General features: G+C 39.7%; 1 protein-coding gene across 1 annotated transcript; it reads left to right on the top strand.

The window, feature by feature from the left end:
• Positions 1 to 511: 511 nt before the first annotated feature.
• cdhr5a (cadherin-related family member 5a) lies at positions 512 to 18,816 on the top strand. The gene is made up of 14 exons (XM_088412313.1): positions 512 to 648; positions 3,355 to 3,527; positions 6,177 to 6,239; positions 6,309 to 6,398; positions 6,479 to 6,565; positions 9,123 to 9,227; positions 9,315 to 9,500; positions 9,758 to 9,848; positions 10,384 to 10,481; positions 10,565 to 10,771; positions 12,394 to 12,507; positions 12,609 to 12,675; positions 13,714 to 13,874; positions 14,873 to 18,816. The coding sequence occupies exons 1-14, from the start codon at positions 558 to 560 to the stop codon at positions 15,431 to 15,433; spliced, it is 2,094 nt and encodes a 697-aa protein (XP_088268439.1). The 5' UTR covers positions 512 to 557; the 3' UTR covers positions 15,434 to 18,816.
• Positions 18,817 to 19,139: the final 323 nt, after the last annotated feature.

The raw sequence follows: 19,139 nt of genomic DNA, 5'->3' as shown, positions 1-19,139 counted from the left end.
ACATCGTCAGTCCTTTCAAAACATCCATTTCGTATGTTCCATATGTCGTCCGTGGAGCCTATCACAGATAACTTTGGATGAGATGCATTGTAAATACTGGACTAGCTTTGCTGGACCCCAACAGCTTACCGTCCTTACCTGTCTAGTAGAAGTGACTCAATCCAGGAACGGTTCTAGTGATGGACGCTCAAGTGGATGTAATTTTTATTTGTATTATTTTACCCCTCTATATACATCTATCCACCCTGAGAAAATAAGAAGGGGTGTTTCCCACTGTTAGCATTCCCCATGTTGATTTTCTCCCAGAATGCAGTGGGAAAACGATTGCAAACAGAGACGTTAAAACAGATGCAAGTATTTCTGTGGGAGGCTGCGAGGCCTCTGCTGGCAGCCACTTAATGCGATATGCGCCCGTAAGATGAAGTCACAAACACGGCAACTGTAGTTACTCCCACTCGCAGGGCAGCACAGACAGGGCATTATTGTGCTGTACCAGCTGGTACCACGCTTCTCAGCGTCCTTGTGTCTTCATCTCCTGGTGCTCCACAAATCAGGACATGGATCAAAAATGGAAAAGCCAACCTGTGATTATCCTCTTGAGATGCATCATCACTCTCTGCTTTTGCACCTTTGGTTCTGCTCAAAGGCGTAAGTACCGCTCTTATCACTGCTGAGGACTTCATTTGTTGCCGCTGAACTGCAGGAGGATGTTGATCAGGTTGCTGAGACAGAGAGTTAGTGTTTTCAGCTTTTGCAGTGCTGCCAATCCTCTTACAGGCATCTGAAAATTAATTAGCCAAGCCTACAAAAACACCAAAACACATATTTTTCTTTGGCACTGCTTCATGATGGAAAAAGTGTCTGACCTGAATTTTTCTAAAAACAGTCCAAAGTCGAAGTGTGATTCTGTTGAAAACCAGCAAGTCTGAACACATCATTTTGATCTTTAACTTGACATCCAAGTCACAACTGTTGGTCTTGTCCTATAGGTGGAAAACCACTACGTGGAAGTTAATAAACACTTTCATATTGTTTCATAAGTTTTTGCTTGCAATTCCCTTGTATCACTGTGAAATGCAACAACAAATGTTCTGGTATTGCACTTTCTAACATCCACCAAAAGCAGTGAGCACTTCCAGCTGTGTCAGGTGTTTAGGCAGGAACTTTTTTAGGTCATTTCAAGACCTTCAGGATACACTGGATTACAAATTTACAAATTCATGTTTTTGGTCAGGTAGGTCAGTGGTGCCCAACCACCGGTCCATGGCCCGGTACCGGTCCGTGGATCAACTGGTACTGGGCCGCATAGGCTGCGCCCGAAATAGTGATATTTTGGAACTGATTTAGTTTATCCTTTAATAGTTGATTTATTTGTGCTTGTTTGGCTTGAGCTTTGTTTTTTAGCACCACTTCTGGCGGCTGTTGATATTACATTTTTTAGTGAGACAGGATGGTTTTGCTTTAATTGAGAGCAGTCAGTCGATGACGCACACGTTGTTCAGTTTCAGTGAAATCTGGCCCTCGAGTGTCTGTAAGTTGATTTTTTTTTTTTGTAAGAATGTTGACGTATGATAATATGGCCAAATTTCTTGTGACTGTGGATAACATGCTAGCTAATGTTGGTCATGTGGGCCCCCGTGTTACGAGAATAATCCGTTCTGCGGTTGGGCTCGTAAGGGTTAGGGTTAGGGATCACCGTATGGCGGGCAATCCAAACCTAAGTTAAATAGCTAATGCGTTTAGAATAATTGTAAATATAGTGATTATACATTTGCAACAAAATATGAATGCTTGCAATGAAGACATGCTTTGCTGTGAGAATGATTATAGTGACTATAAATTTGCTACAAAATATAACTGCTTGCAAAGAAGAAATTCTATGTTGTGAGAATGAGTGCACTGCTTGTAGAGAAAAAAGTAGGAGGAAGGCTGCTCAAGCCTGTCTGCTGGGGCGCTCCTGCAGCTGTGATTTTCAACATATCTTCCAGATTAAATATTTTGCAGAATGTCTTGCGACGACGTTTTTCACCCACATGCTCACTCAGGTAAAAACATCAAAACTGTACATACATATTAAAAATTAGTACCAAAATATTATCGTAAGTTCTACATATATATAACATACATGTATACAATCAGAAAACATCATAAATATAAAATAAAGAAAGGATTTATTTACCTTTGAGTGGCGCTTGTTTTGCCTATATTCCCTAGTAAGTGTAGCTTAGGCTAGGCTAGCTTCGTATTTCTTGATTATCTCCAGCTTTGTTTCCTTAATCATTTTCTTACTTCTCTCTAACATCACTAGCAATCATGGGGCCCATGGCTAACCCATTCAACTTTGAATTAAGCAGTAAAATGCATTATAAATACGGTTCTGTAACCACTCACAATTGAACAAAGCTTTACCGTTCCGCCATTTTGAAACGAGTGAGGCCGACCAATAGCAGACCAGCATCTCCGTGCCAATAGCAGACCAGCATTATACTGCGTTGCATGGAAGCAGTTTGATGACAATAGTAAATAAGTGCAATTACCTAAAAACGCCAGCAGATGGAGGCAAAGCAACACAAATACAGCCAAGCCCCTAGGGTCATGTTAGTTGTTTTTGTCGCAAACCCGAGAAAATACTGTAAAGAGGGGATGAAGAAACTCAGTATTCCACATCATAACATGAAAAAAACGTAAGCCAGGGACGCTGTAACACGGGGGTCAACTGTATATATACATATATATAGGTCAACATATACAAAGGTTTGGCATTGATAAGAAGTCATTTGCATCTAATTAATGCTTTGTATTGAAATGAATCCATTTGTAATTCAGTGGACTTAAACAATGGAATCTGTGTACATTTTTGTACATTTTGTCTCATTTGTCTCATATACACCACCACAATGTAATAGGATGTACGTGAATTAGAAGTTTCAGCACCCAGTTTTAATGACGAGCTTCCGCAAACACAGTATATGGCATTTACTGTTGTCTCATACTTTCAGGGTTTGGACAAAATGGCACAATGAAAATAATAAAGAAATAAGCATGCGTTTGATTTTTTTTTTTTCAAGTTTTCCATGACCAAGTCTGACTTTTGTTGTTGGAGATGGTTATCCTGCAGATGTTTCCGCCTTTCCGTTTGTCTTTCTTATGAAAATGAAAAACGTGGCACATTGGATTGGGGTCACGATCTAAGTACGATAAATGATACATTTCAACAACTATATATGTTAATCTTAATCTTATTTTAAATTGTCTTTAAAAGTATCTAAATTGAAAATTGTGTCACAAGGCCTTGCAAGGCGCAAGCCCTGTAAGCTCTTCTGGACAAAATCCAAATTTCCCCACCTCTCTCAGTTTGCACAGTGCCTGCTGGGCCTGTTCCTGTCCAAGAGAACAGCACTGCTGACCTCCAGGTCGTAAAAATAAGCTCTGGCAATGATGTAACGCTGGCTGTTGTGGTGAACCCGGAAGAACTGTTTTACCTGAAAGGCAAAGCCCTGATGGTGAAGAAAGAACTGGATTATGAGGTAATTAATTTCCAAAACAAATTTATTGTGGGTTACATTTTTCAGTTACATTCTGATAGATTGATTTGTTTTGTTTTTCATTTGGGTGATTAATTGATTATATCATAAACTTAGCAATACATATTTTATACTTTAACAAGCACAACAGGGGACATATTTACCTCAGATTCAACATTTCAATTGTTATCAAATATAGCAGATGTAAACTTGCATCCAAAACATGATCAAGCATAAAAAAAAAAATATTTCTATGCATTTTCCTCAAATATAAGTCGCACCTGTGTATAAAATGCACCCTTAATTTTTGGGTCAAGTTCTGGTAATTTAAATCTTATAAGACGCACCAATACTTTGGCAAAGATGTAAAAACTATATCAAAATAGTATCAATCTCATCTTTTGCAAAATCTTCATATTTTCTTGTGTTCATATCCGTAAGTTATATATTTGTTGCCCTTTAAGTTAAGTGCCAGTGTAATGTGCTCCAAGCAGTTTTTCCTTTTTCTCGTGATGCGGTTCAAGTTTATTCGACCAAAAATACCCAAAGTTGAGCAGCATCCGTGTTTCACCAAGTGTATGATAATGTGTATATACCAAAAGACCACAATTAATATCATTGGCGGTCCATGCATTTTAAACTTAGGCATTCAGTGATTGGACCCCTCAAGCGCACACGAACGCATTACTGGGCTACACAGGCTATTTTTCGTTTAAACATCAATTAACCCGCCTCAGCAATGAAAACTTATCGTTCTACGTGTCGATACTTAGAATAAGTAATAAAAATTTCAAATGATTTTTCCACGAAGTTTTATAAAGTTCAAGAAGTGCAGGTAAGCTTTAACAAGATTGTACGCTAAATTACAAGTGGCAATTTAATATAAGTGCCATCATCTGGGCATGATGAGTTGGGAGGAGGAAGGAAGCGGACCCAAAACAATGCAAGAAAATTGAGAAATCTGTGGCTCAAAAAAGGAAGTTTTAACAAGGAAATGAGGCAGGCAGGACCTAACCGGAAGAAATACTGGACCAAGTGTCACCAGACAGGTGGAGCAAATCAAACAAACGAGAACGCAGACAATAAAGGCAGACGCGAGTGGAACAGGAACATGATCGAAAGCCCACACACTCACAACAACCAAACCCAACCAAACATGACAATTGAATATGAATGACATCAAATGACAAAAACATATTAACTCACTCAAAATGGCTGTCCCCAAGTTATTTCAGGACTAAATCCATTCTTCTATTTCCTCAGACTCATGACTTGCTTGTAGAGTTTGTCTTCGTGGTTCATTTCCAATAATAAATCCTTTTGTATTGACATGGATGTCAATGCTGAAAGTCGCGTCGGTCTAATTTCCATTTTGCTCTTCTCAAGCCATTGTGGCTTTAAAAAAAAAAAAAAAAGGGTCTGCATGTCTGGCTTCATTGTACGCTAACGTTAGCTGGTTGAGCAACATGTTTTTTTCTTTCTCTTTTAAAAAAAAAATAACTATTTAGCTACTTTCACCGTTAAAGATGGTGGATCAATATAGCTTCCTGCAGTGAGCTTCCAGTCTACGTGAGGTTTCTTGAAGGTGTTTTTATGGGCCGATTGACTATTCCATCTGTCTAACAAAAACATGGTCCCGTACACAGTATGTCATTGCTCACTGCACAGAAGCCCTCAACTGTTCAAGCGAATGCCCGAGCGCCTCCAGGCTCAGGGCAGACATGTCTGCCTGGCGACACACGTTAGCTGAATTCTAACTGGCTAAAAACTCTACACTAAAACTGCAGCACTTCCAGGAGTGTAACCATATGGATATAATATGACACGAAAAGAACAGAATATGGAGAATGATTTTACATATAAAATATATATATTTAGTATAAATACATTTAAAAGGAAATTGATTTTTATTACAGTTATTATAATTATTATAGTTGACTGTATTGCACTTATGATAATGTCAGGTTATATTAGGCCAGCAGAGAAGACCTTGCTGGCACTGAAGGCCCACCACTTATTAATATATGTACTATATAGCCGAGTGGGCTATATAGCTTGGCACTCTTAATTGAGTCAGAGGGAGACGTCGTAATTTTTACATGATGCTCTTTGTTTGAGTAATATTCCTGCGTGTGACTTAGTTCAGTCTGCTCGCTTCTTTGATTGAAAAATGAAAATAATGGCGTAACAACCTCAGCCAAATGAGCAGACTCAACCCAACTGACGCCCCCCTGCTCTAGCCCGCCTAATTACTGAAGGATAGTCCGCCTTCCATTTGGGGGCAATGTTTCATTAGGTACATTGCCTCTCAGTACAGGAACAAAGATATTGCCATTTGTCATTCAAATTTATGTCGACATACAGGTAGAGTATTATTCTTCAATTGGGGTAATTATGAAAGAATACGGTCGATACAAAAATGCACAACCGTGCGTCAAAACTCGGCTTATGTGGCTGATTCAAAAATAAATAAATAAAATAAAAAATTACGTTACGGTTTATCGGACGCACCCACACTTTTGGCCTTATTTTTTATTTTTATTTTTTGGTTGGGCGGTGGGCGTCTTATATTTGGGGAAGTAACCGCAGTTATTGACAAATGGCCCAAGGAACATTTTGGATTGTCATTGGAATGGATCTATGTTTTGGTAGGCTTTGCCCAACAGAGCAGCCCTGGTGGTCTGGATACAATGCAGCAGATCAGGCTCCAAATCTGTGAGTACAAAATCAGCTAGTGATACACATCAACCGTTACACTTCATAAATCATTTTGCTCCTTTCAAGGTCAATGAGTCTGTTGAAGTGTTGGTGGAGAATATAAATGATAACCCTCCAAACTTTGCTCAGAATAACTACATGTTGGAAGTCAATGAGGTGAGTTGTGCAGCTCTTAGACATTTCCAAATTGTCATTCATCTCATGTTGAATGTTGTTGTTAATTTTGGACTTTTCAGCTGACTCCAGTCAATTCCAGTGTTGGATTGATAGACGCTACTGATGCTGATTCTGACCCACTATTTTATCGCTTAGAGTCTGCCATGGTAAGTTAAGTCAAAGCCAAAGTTTTTATTGTCACGTGCACGTGTAAAAACAAGCCTCTCTGTTCAATGAAATTCTTGCTTTGCCGTTTACACGACTTAGAAGAAAGTATAATATTAGTGGTATGTGTTGTAAAGTGAATTTGGATATTTGTATGTAAATACATTATACATGTTTGAAGATGCTGTCTGAAAATATGCAAAGATTGAGAACTGTGTAGTATTTATTTGTGGAAATACAGAACTCTGTTTCGTGGCCAATGTAAATCCTGCGTGGCATGTGGCGTAACTGCATAGAGCAGTGCTTCTGAAATATTGGGGCAAGCCCCCCGGGGGGCGCGGATGACCGCAGGTCTATGGTTTTGTAAGTGTTTTTGCGTAATTATAATAAAATAAGAATTTTCATATGTATGTTGTTTTGTTTTCAGGCACTTTGATGCACTTTTTTTTCTGTTTTAGACTAAGCTGCAACCCATATAAACTCTTTAAAAATTAAAAAAAAAAATGAAAAGAAAAAAAGGATACAGGTTTAGGTTTACTTATATCATTTTCACAGATAATCATCTTATTTATTGTCAGCGCATTGAGTGTGTGAGTGTGTGTGCGTGCGTGTGTGTGTGGAGGGTAATAGGTCAACCCCACCCAGCATAGGGGTTGAAAATGAGGAAAAACAACTCCACTTGTACACAGAGAAATTACGATCATTCTCTAGCTAGTGTCAAAACATAGATGCTATCGGAGAGGTGACGTTTAAAGATGAAGTCAACCCTAAAAGTCGTTTCTTTACAATAATGTGTTCTATGCAGGCCACACTAGTCTAAACATGGTATTCTTATCTAATATAAAATTTGAGGAATATCGATTAAGCAACAAAATCCATCATGTCTTATCCATGACAGAGAGCGGCCTGCTATTGCTTAATGACACCAGAGTTGCTCAGCGCTCAGGTTGTCAATGTTTCAAAGTCAGAAAACAGGAGAGCTGTGATTGGTCGTTACCTGATCCCTGAGCAACTCTGATGTCGTTTTCATTGAGTCAAAAGAAAGTAGCAGATGGCTGTCCAGTCAAATGGATAAAGATTTTCTTTTTGCTTAATTCAGACTCTCCAAACACAAGATTATTAAGAATGACATGTGTAGACTAGTCAGAACATATTATTGTCAAGAAAATTTGAGGGCTGACTTCCCTTTTAAAGTTGGTTTCTTTCACAAAATTATCACGGTAGGGGCAGCTCAAAAGACACTCCTGCTGTGCCCGCTTAGTGGAGAGCAATCTGCCAAATTGGCAATTACTGTACGCACAGGAGCCTTGTGCTCGAAAATCATAATGCGCCAGCATTTTTGCACTACGGTGCTGATGCATTGTCTACAAAATTAGAACCCATAACCTTTGACTGCTTTCAATATTTCGCACTCAACATTTCATATTTTGTTAATCTGCTCCTTCCTGATCACTCCACTGTCAATCTTGGAGGAAGGAAAACATCCTCACAAGCCCCAGTTGATTTTTTTAAGTTGATGCTACCAGATATAAAGTACTAGTCAAACCTTAGAAAACAATCTCTGATTTTACCCTCTGTTTTTTCATTATTTAAAACTATAATTAACGTAATTCCCCAAATATAGTGGACCCATGTGTCACGAGATCAATCTGTTCCGCGGTTGGCCTCGTCAGGCGAATTCACCATAGGGCAGGCAATCCAAACCTATGTTAAATAGGTTTAGAACTCCAGGTAAGAACATCAAAGTTGTACATACATTTTAAAAATTGGTACCAAAATAGTATTGTAAGTGATACGTATATATAATATGCATGTGTACAATCAGAAAACATCATAATTTCTTCTTTAATTTGATTGTGTCAGTTGTACAGCTCTCTCTTATTTATATTCTAAAACTGTAAAGAATAGAAAATACGCCAAACACAACTCAGGTAGGTCCCATTTACAAAAATTATGTATCTCACTAAATGTACACAAATTGCGTGGATTAAATCAATCATATAACTGATTTACAAATGAATATCAATACAAAACGTTAATTAGATGCGAACGATGATAATCGATACAAAACATTTGCATACCGTCCTTCCCCACTACAAGATGCACTATCAACAGCGACCAGCGGTAGCGCTAAAAAACAAAGACTAAGCCAAACAAGTCACAAATCTGTATCTGTTAAAGGCAAACTAAATCAGTATCAAAACACCCAAATTCAGACCATGGAACTCTGGGGGTCCGCGGACCCCAGTTTGAGAACCGATGGATCAGCGTATGAATGCGAATGTAAATGATTGGCAGCTGTGTTTTTCTGGCAACTAGTCCAGGTTCTATGACGTGTCTTTAAAAGTCAGGACCCTAGCACAATACAAATTGATGCATTTTACAAAATTCTGAAGAACAGAATCAGATGTGCAAAAGTTCTGAAATTAATTCCTACGCATGTGGCAAGTTCTTTGTTTTTATTTGAGTAAAAGAGATGTGTTATTCTCTCTGGTTGAAGTCTTTCATGGCGCCCCCTTGGTCATGACCCGATCTTCTTATCTCTGTATGTTAAATTAGGACAAATACTTCCGGCTGGAGAACGTCAACACTCCAAAATTACTCGTTAAAAGTGTCATCGACTACGACGTTGTTCAGAAAATCTCACTGGTTTTACACGTACAGGTACAGAGCAGTATCACAGCTCTCCTCTCAAAATCAACAGATGAAGTCTGATTTTCTGTGATTTTTTTGACGTTGATTACCTTACAGGACACGTTCAATGGTTCAGCCTCCAATGAGCCCTTCTTCACATCCGTGGCTACCATCACAGTGCATATAAAAGATGTAGATAACCGACCGCCCTGGTTTCAGCCTTGTTTAAGAACTAACTTGGGGCTTGCCAAGCTGTGTGTAAGCACTGGCTATAGAGGCAAAGTCAATCTAACGGAGAAGGAGGCAAGTCCACACCATGGTGATGTACTCTCAAAACTAATCCAAATATAAAATGCGCAAAGGTACACTCACATATAGACTTTCACTCATCACTCTTTCCCCCACTTTCATTTAATGAAGAGGATTTTGCACTTAGTATTATTTGATGCAGATCCACCTGCAAGATTTGTATTTTTTTTTTTTAAACATTGACAGGTACGATCTTAGGACAATTTTAACAAAGACGAGCTGTAAAATCAGAACATGCATTTACCCCGCAGGAAGGCCCACTGACACTGGAACCTGGCCCAGTTTTTGCGAAAGATGGAGATAAGAACAGGAGTGAACAAATCAGCTACCGGATTTTAAGAGGTGCTCCTTTGCTTTATAGTTGCGATTAATTGATGTTTTCTCACGTAGGGCTACTGCTGCCTCCTAGTGTTTGGACAGGAGTCGTCATAAAGTAACATTGCGAAATACTGTACATGAGATATTATTAGACACTAGAATTATATTTGTATCCTCAATTTTCTTTCGTAACACTATTTTTCCAAAGAGGCGTTTCTTAACCTGGATTTTTTGTTACTAGAGAGGCTTGTAAGTAGCGGTACCACCGTACAAGCAAGCTTACAATACATGATACTTAATTAATCAAAGCTGCTACACCTAGCTGGAGAATTTGCATATTTCTATTATGTCATAATAGTCACATTCACAAATGCCCCGGAACAGCTCATGTAATTTTGACTTGGTTTCTTTTTACCAATTCCATTTGGGTCAGTCCTAATGGTGGTACAAAACAAACGCAACGATGTGTGATACTGCAATATTGTGTTGCCGATGTTGAATGATGTTTATAGGTGTGGTTAAAATATTAAAAATGTTCATCATTTTCTTGTCGATGCAGGTAATGAAGGAAATCTATTTCAAATAGATGAGGATACGGGCAATATCAGCATGACAAAAGCTGCGGATATCGTGGGCCCAATAACACTTACTGTTCTGGTAACACAACACCATATTGGACAATATATTGCTGTCCTTTTCGTTTGTCATGGTTTTTCCATTTCCAATTCCAACGCACTCAGGCGTCACAAGTGACCAACAGAGATCAGTTTGCTGTGACGCAGGTGATCTTTGATGTGACGAAGAAGAGCAGAAACCCTCCTCACTTTGAGAGGGAGCGTTACGAGGGCTTCATCTACAGCAACTCCATACCTGAGAACATGATCCTCAGGGACCGCAGTAGCAACAGACCTTTTCGGGTCAGAGCGCGAGATGAGGACTTTGCCGGTGTGAGTTCTCTTCTGGTGGAGTAAAGGCTTTTAAGCGGAGAATCATGGTTCACTATTACTGTTAGTCGTTTCAGCCAATTACAAATAGAATATTTAGACAGACTTAACAGAGCACAAAACAATGGCTTTATTGTTATATAGTAATGCTGCTTCCATAGCCCCATTCGCACCGCTACCAGGAACCTTCTAAGCGCCTAGTTGCGACTAGGGTCTTCGGCTATGTACCCGATAGCTCGAGGGGGGTGTGTTGTGCTCACTAACACTGATTGGTTGCTTGAACTTTGGGGTGACTTGTTTAGGTTTCAGGAGCCGCCATTATGCTTCATTGTCACTGTGGCCAGTGTACTATTTCGAAATAACGGGAGGAGAGAAAATTGATTGGTGGCTGAGCGCTCTGGGAAAGACTTTATTGAGTATTTATGGGGAAGAGAACATCCACAGCCAATTTGCTTCAACTACACGAAAAGGCGAGTCGCTGAATTAACACCCACCATGAGTGAGCAAGTTTTGTGTCGCGGAGCGTTAAAAAATATTTTAAAAATAGACAGACAGAACACCGACTGAAGCAGATTAGGCTGTAGTCTTAAAAAAGATGCCGGGAGATGCGGAAGCGTCAACCAAAGACGTCTTCGCCCCCGTTCTACTTCTTGTTGAAGCAAACTGGCGTTGGGTGTCCGAGTCCTTCAAATACTCACAAGTGTCGACACAGACGTGTAAGCAATGGAAGCGTCCACTGGTGCCCGCCTTCAGCGAGCGCTTTGGTGCCTCCCTCACACTTTTCCACGAAGCAAAGCCCAAAAACAACACAGCAGGTGCAGTGAGCCTACGTCCGACTGAGGCAGACTTATGTCAGTGATCAGAAACCCACCACAGCTGGCGCCCAGTTCGTGGCATGCTTTCCTCTAAATGCTCCGCATCTCAAAGCACATACAGGGGGACACGGAAGCGCTCGCCGGCGCCCACCTTTGCCGTGGACTTTCGCGCCGGCCTGCACGTACGTGTCCTCCGCTAAGTTCTCCACGATGCAAGCCCCTCTGCAGGAGCTTGAAAATTATCCTAATCATTTGAACCAGGTGTGTTTGGAAGGAAGCATTGAAAACGTGAATGATACCGGCCCTCGAGGACTGGACTTTGACATCTATGCCCTAGATCAGGCATGTCCAAACCCGGTCCTCGAGGGGCGGCTGTCCTGCATGTTTTTGATGTTTCCGTCATCCAATGCAACTGATTCGAATGAACAGGATTGTTATCAGACTTTTGCAAAGCTTGCTTAATAGCTGAACATTTGAATCAGGTGTACTGAGCAGTTATATTGATTGATATTGCTTTTTTTTCTTTTGTTACTGTTAAAAAGGATACAGTTTTAGCTATATTTTTACCATTTTTAGAGACAATAATCTTGTTCACAGTCGGGACAAGTGGGGGGAGGGTGCGCAAAAAAAAGTTCTCTTTTCAAGGGGGGCTTTGCAAAAAACAATTGAGAAGCACTGCATTCGTACAACCTATGTATTCAGCTCTGCTTCTCATCCCACAAACGGATGTTCCTTACAAATGTGGAACTGTTTAAATGATGATAAACATCAACAGTTTGGATCCGTTTACATTTATTATTTATATTTCAGGGAGTGAACCCGGATATCAAATATGAGGTACAGTACAGCAGTTACGTCAACGTGACCTCGGATGGCTTTGTGATTCTGAAGAGAGTTGTCAAGACGGAGTCCTTTGCATTACAGGTGAAAATCATGTTCACAAGCACACCGACAATCGAAGAAAAACATAATTTTACCTAACGTTTAAGCTATTGATGTGGGTTTTTTTTCCCCTCTGAAATCAGCTCAGAGCAGTGGACACGACAACAGGAGAGTTTGGTACAGCTGCCCTCTCTGTACAGGTTATACCTGGTAGGAACAGCACTCTACAGTGTACAGCTCAGTTAACATAAGATGGCATGGTCTTAAACATGTGTAGAAAATTGAGGGAAATGAAATAGATTTATAAAATATCCTTTGCTCTGTATAGTATGTAAGGCTTTAAAACAGTGCTGCTTTTGCTTAGGCAATATGCTTTTGCACTTGTGTACTTAAAATGAATAACATCTACCGTAATTCCCCAAATATAAGCCACACTTTTCTCCCCAAACTTAAAGGGACAGTGTGTAAGATTTAGACCGTTTTTTTTCATTAAAAAGGAATACATTAAATGATGGTAAATTTCAAAACCTTGCAAATGAATGTGTTCTTAATGACCAACAGTATGTTTTAATTATAGGTCTAGTTATCATTAAATTATATTACATAGGGGCTGGCACTTCTCCGGAGGCGGCCATGTTTGTTATAGCTATGGACAATGGTAAATGCAGCACCTCCTGCTGTCTGTAATGAAACACGGTTTAAATCTTACACACTATCCTTTTAAGGCCAAAAGTATGGGTCCTATAAAGGGTAACTTAAAAATTTGATTTATTATTTTTTTTTTTTAATTTGACACCATCTGAGGAAGATTGATCAATCAGCCCCATCAGCTGAGTTTTGACACGCAGATGCAAATTTTTATTTTGGCCGTATTCTTGCATACAATAATTATCTTAACGGGACAAGGGTAGACGTCAGGTGGCTATTAGCGGCAAGTGCGGCAAACAGCAGCTTGTGTTAGCTGAGCTTGTTATGGCATTATTCTCAATAAAAGAACCGAGTAGACCGAACTACCTTCTGAGTACATCATTGTTGACACGCAGGAAACTGAGAGGATCATGTGGCAAATCTGAAACCCTTAACTTTACGCGCAACAAATACATAAAGAAAATATGAAGAGTTAAGGGTGCGTCTTATACACGGGTGCATCTTATATTTGTGGAATTACGGTAAATATTTTCTAAATGAACAGTATGTAAAAGTATGTGCAAAGTTCATTTCTCCATGTAAGTGGCCTCCTCTCTGCAGCCGATGCCATGCCGTCCCCTTTAAATGTTGGCTACCGTGCGGGTGACATGGCGCTCCTCGGGCTGGTTATGGCGGCTTTGCTGGTCCTGTGCCTCATTGTGATTGGCTTCCTAATTTCCCGCCTAATAAAGGGCAACTCCAACATGGATAAAATATGTGAGGTCAGTGTTTGGAGCTGAATAATCTTATCAAACACAAAGAACAACATGCACTACATTGACAACAGCATTGTAGACTGTATTTAGTTCATGTTTCTGTTAGTCCAAGACATTTGATGATTATTTCCTGCTGATTATTATTATTATTTCGTGATTATTTCTTGACTAGTGACTAGATTAAAGGGACCGTGTGTAAGATTTAGTTAATTAAAAAGAAATCAATTAAATGATTGTACATTTCAAAAACTTGCCAATTAATGTGTTCTTAATGACCAACAGTTTGTTTGAAATATAATGATCGGTCTAGTTATCATGAAATGATATTACATGGGGGGGTGGTCCGGAGGCGGCCATGATTGTTATAGCTACGGACAATGGTAAATGCAGCAGCATCTGCTGTGTGTAATGAAAAACAGTATAAATCTTACACGCTATCCCTTTAAGTCAATTGAGCACTGTAGCGATAACTGTGACCAGCTAAATACGCTGGCACTCTAGACGTTGCCTTTTTCCATAACATTAGGAACGGAAAGAGTTAAGACGCCGTGCATGCTTCTTCAAGGTCAAATCTATCAGAAGCAGCAAATACTGTATGCCTTCATAACAGAAAATAAGGGACATCACTTAAAGAAACATCTGGGCCAAAAACAAGAAAAACAATACTACTAAGAAATTAGATTAGGAAGGCCAAAATATATAATAAAATGTTTAATAATAATCCCGATTTACATCAAAACATGAAACGTCTTGGCACCAGTAGCAAAGGATGACCCACTGACTGGCAAAACTGACAACTTTTAAAGGCCCATTCAAGTGTTTCCCAATTATAGTATTTTCTTTGCACCTAACGTTCTCTTTTGGATGAGCGTTCAAGAATTATTCTGTAATGAAATATGGTCGCGTGATGAATCTGCACATCCATCATATTCAACAGATAACAAACACAGGGCCTTCATTTGGAGCCATCATTAATGACGTGTTAATCTCTCCGCTGGTTCCAGTGCTTGGACTGTCTGAAATCCGAGCAGCCAAATAGGGGCCACAGAGACTCCCTCCAGTACACCAACGACGGCTTTCTGAATGAGGCTGACGGAAGCCGTGGTCGCTGGAGGAACGCCCTTCCCAAACGGAGCACCTTCCCCACAGGCAGAGTCATGCCCTTGGGGAGACGCAACCGCCACTCCTGCGGTGGCTTTAATAACCACGCCCCCAAAGGGAGTCCCACTCTAAGACCCTCCAGGAGAGGTCGAGGAGACGGAGACGATTACAGCTCAAGGTCGGTCCTGGCCAAGCAGAGGAGGAAGGAGGGGCAGAAGACGGTGTGGTTTAAGGAGATCGAGGACTCTTCAGACATCGAAGTGGAGATTATCCCGGACACTGTGGGCCGGGTGGAGGAGGAGACGCAGGAGGAGCTGGAAGGGGAGTTGGTGATGGAGGGAGTAGTCAAAGACCCTGTTGCCCCTTGCGCAGAATCTGATGATGGACAGGAAACCCGCAGCGCGGAGCAGGACCATGTGAGTCCCACTTCAGAAAAGCAAGAAGAGAACAAGCAGGATGGCTGACAAGACTTCTGCTTCAAGTCAGTGTCACTTTTGGGTACTTCCTCCAGCCAAGATCTGAACTGGCTAGTCCATAAAGACTCATCGTTTCCATAATTGCATAAACCTTAAAGCGGGGGTGTCAAACAGACGGGCCGAAGGAGGTTTAATCCAATCTGCAAGAAGAGTCTGTGAAGCACTGAAAAAAAAAAAAAGAATAGGACCGAACGCGTTAGTCCGCGGAGAATAATCCTATGATGTCCTTGCGTGTGTCCAAGCATTCAGTCGTGGCTCTGTCTGATCACTTCTTTCTTTAACTCTTTCGGTGCCGTGGATGAGAATTCTCGTCTTTTAAAATATATATATATTTTTTTTATGGAGGGTGGCTGATACCCTTGACGAGTGTTTAACTAATATTAAGACAATTGAGCACTGCAGTGATAACTGTGACCATTGGATAGCAATGTTGCCATACATACTATAGTGGTACCTCTACTTACAAACGCCTCATGTTACGAAAAGTTCAGGTTACGAAAAGCCTTGGCCGAAAAATATTGTCTCTAGCAATAAGAGAAAATTCTAGACACGAAAGGCGACATTGTTGGCATATGAGACATGAGACACCAGCGCACGCTCCACCAAAAATGTAAAGTAATAGGTTATCACAACCCGCGAGGTCTACAGTATTTGTTAGTTTGTGATGTGTTTTTATAGTTTATTAATATGTCAGCTTGCCCACACACAAGACACTTAGTTTTTTGCACCGATCTTTACTGTGGTCTTCAACTTTTTTTTTTTACTTGTTTCATCCACACTTCCCACCAACAATTTACACTTTAGAACCAACAAACATAAAATTGACATTAGCTACGGCTAACACACAGTGCAGATTCACATGAAAACACATCTGTAACGTCCCACTTTGGGCTGTCGCGTCTAACATTAGCGTTGGTAGCACGTCATTAGCACTTTAGCAATAACATCACACAGGAAGCACTTTGCATCACCCCAAACTAAACTTAAGTAAACGTAATCCAAAAATAAAAAGTATTTCTTTGTGGACTTGTAAATGATTCCTGGATCACTGGAAATGTAAAATAAAAACGTACAAATTTAACATCCTAAAAAGGTGTCTCTCACTGCAGTCATCACCAACGCACCAGCACCATCTCAAGGCAACAAATGAACTGCATTCATATTGTCAACTGCTACAATTAATGATTTATTCAAAGGATATAAGAGCGTTTTTTTTGATCGACTCTTTAAATGATGTAGTTTCATTAATATGATGCACTGACGTAATTCTAATATGTATTTGTTAACGTTTGATGCATTTTTTTAATTTTATAATTAATTATGGAATAATAATAATGGTATATAATTCATTTAAAGGGTTTAGGATCATTTGGGAGGACTTGGAACGGATTAGGCTATTTACATGTTACAAAAGGATTTCCGGAATGAATTACTTTTGTAAGCAGAGGTACCACTGTACACAAATATTGCATACTTGAAATTCTAAGTAAGGAATAGATATCAGTCCTTCATTTGATTCCACCCATGTTTACATAGCCAGAGAACACAATATTCTGTCGGCCTTGAAAGATGAGTGAAAATGCTACATTAAACGGCACTCTACAAGTTGCCTTTTCCGATCACGCTTGGCAATGAAAGAGTTCAAGGAAAAAGTGAGAAAAGGAAAACGGTTAACAAGCGCGTTATCACGAGTTGCTGTCAGCCGAAACTCAAGCTAGTACTCGAGAACAACTGACTCAGTTCTCCTCCAGACTTCCTTGTGCCTAAAACCAAACGTTACAATACGCAACAATTCTTTTTGCAAGCAATGCAAAGATCAGCATTGCAACTTACAGAATAGAAAAAACTGTTAACAAGCGTGTTTTCCTAAGCTACTGTCTGCCCAACTCATGTTAGTGTTCAATAACTGACAGTCCTCCGCAGACTTCCTCGTGCCTAACAACAAACATTTCAAGTCGCCAAAATTCTTACTTTTACAAGCAATGCAAAGATCGGCACTGCAATTTACTAGTGGAACATTTGCATTCGCATTTAGCTTTGTCGTGCTACTGCAGATCAAATCTTTTTTGGCGGGGGTCGCCATCTGAGTCATTCACCTTTGGTCACTAGTGTATTAAGAATGTTATTTTTAAATTTAGTTTCTTTATAGCTCAGTTGCCCATAATGCCCATGTGTATCACATGCCATGACTATTTCTTCATGGGTTTTTAAATGTATATGATTACGTGGGTGACACCTAGTGTCCAGAATGTGACATTACAGCACCATTTTATTCTGTCTATGCAATTGGTACTTAACTCCTTGCAAAGTTGCACAACCATGGCTTGTAATTGTAGCATTTTCATTCCTCTGGATATTTATTTTATTATGGGTACGTTGTATTTAACTATTTATCATATGTTGTGTGCAAAATATGTATTTTTTGAACAAATGGAAAAAAGGATCAGGATAATGTCCATTCTTATGGAAAATGCCATATAGTAATTCATAGGGGACCTAAAAGGAAGTTACTGGCATTCTAACTTAATTAACTATTTGGGGTATAATTGGCACCAGGCAGGCCAGTATGCAGAGCAAAAAAATCGTTGTACAATTAACACAAATTGTTTTTAAGTTATATCCCATCATTTTACCTGGGTGCCTGCTTGAGGATAGATTATCCTCCATGTTGCCCCTGAGCCAAAATGAGTTTGACACCCCTGCCTTAATGACTTCATGGACCAAAAGTATGCATTTGCTACTGTGAGTTTCTGGGATATTGTGCTCGCAATAATAATACTTTGTTAAAAAACTGACTTCCACGAGCCGATAAAATAATAATTCTTGACTGCTCTAGGTGGCACTTTAATGCATACCAGCACAACGGTCAGTCTTCATTTAAGTTGAAATTTGTGCATTGTCCATTTAAACTAAGCTGAAAAAGAAAAAAAGACAATCAAAAAAGTGTTAATTAAAAAAAAAAACTCTCCCATAATACATGCAATTTTAGAGGCTAGTTACTCTTGCTGTATTTGAAATAATTGAAAACGTGCAAATGTGCAGTGTTGTTTGGAAGTTAACATGTGTAACTGATTTCTGATTACATTTTTTTGTTGAAGCTGACTCACCAAAACAAGTCTTAACAGAGAACTACAGTAAGAAAAACAAGGGTAGATATTATTCAAACTAGGTGAGGAATATTCCAGATTTTTTTTTTCTCACTTCCCATGCCTCTTTAAATGCCCAGTAATTTAAGTTAATGAAAAAGCAACCACAGGCCTAGTTCGAAGACAATTATCTGTTGAGGGCCTTGTACATTTTAATTGTCATGACCCATGAGCACGGCTGTCTATATCTGAGCATATGAATAAAAACATGGCTATTTAAATACATTGTTGGTTAAGAATAACATTTTTTTTTCTCTCAGTATACAGTATAGCGCGTTGGTCCAAACTATTGTAGGTCTTTCAATTTGGTCAAAATGCTCAGATAAACTATAGGAGTGAGTACAGTGGACCCCTGGGTTACAGCGTCCCCAGCTTAGGTTTTTTTTTCACGTTACGATGTGGAATACATAGTTTTTTTGTCCCTCTTTAAGGCATTTATCCCGCTTCACAATTAACATCAACAGCTGTCATGACGAGTGGGGTCGGTTGGTTGTGGTTTTGCCTCCCTCTTGAGGGGTTTTTAGGTAATTGCTCTTATTTTCTGTCGG

Source organism: Hippichthys cyanospilos, chromosome 4 (assembly GCF_059441005.1).
Source record: "Hippichthys cyanospilos isolate Australia breed blue-spotted pipefish chromosome 4, RoL_Hcya_1.0, whole genome shotgun sequence".
Taxonomy (NCBI): Eukaryota; Metazoa; Chordata; class Actinopteri; order Syngnathiformes; family Syngnathidae; genus Hippichthys; species Hippichthys cyanospilos.
The sequence above is the reverse complement of the archived record's forward strand: the minus strand, read 5'-3'. Positions and strand labels throughout refer to the sequence as shown.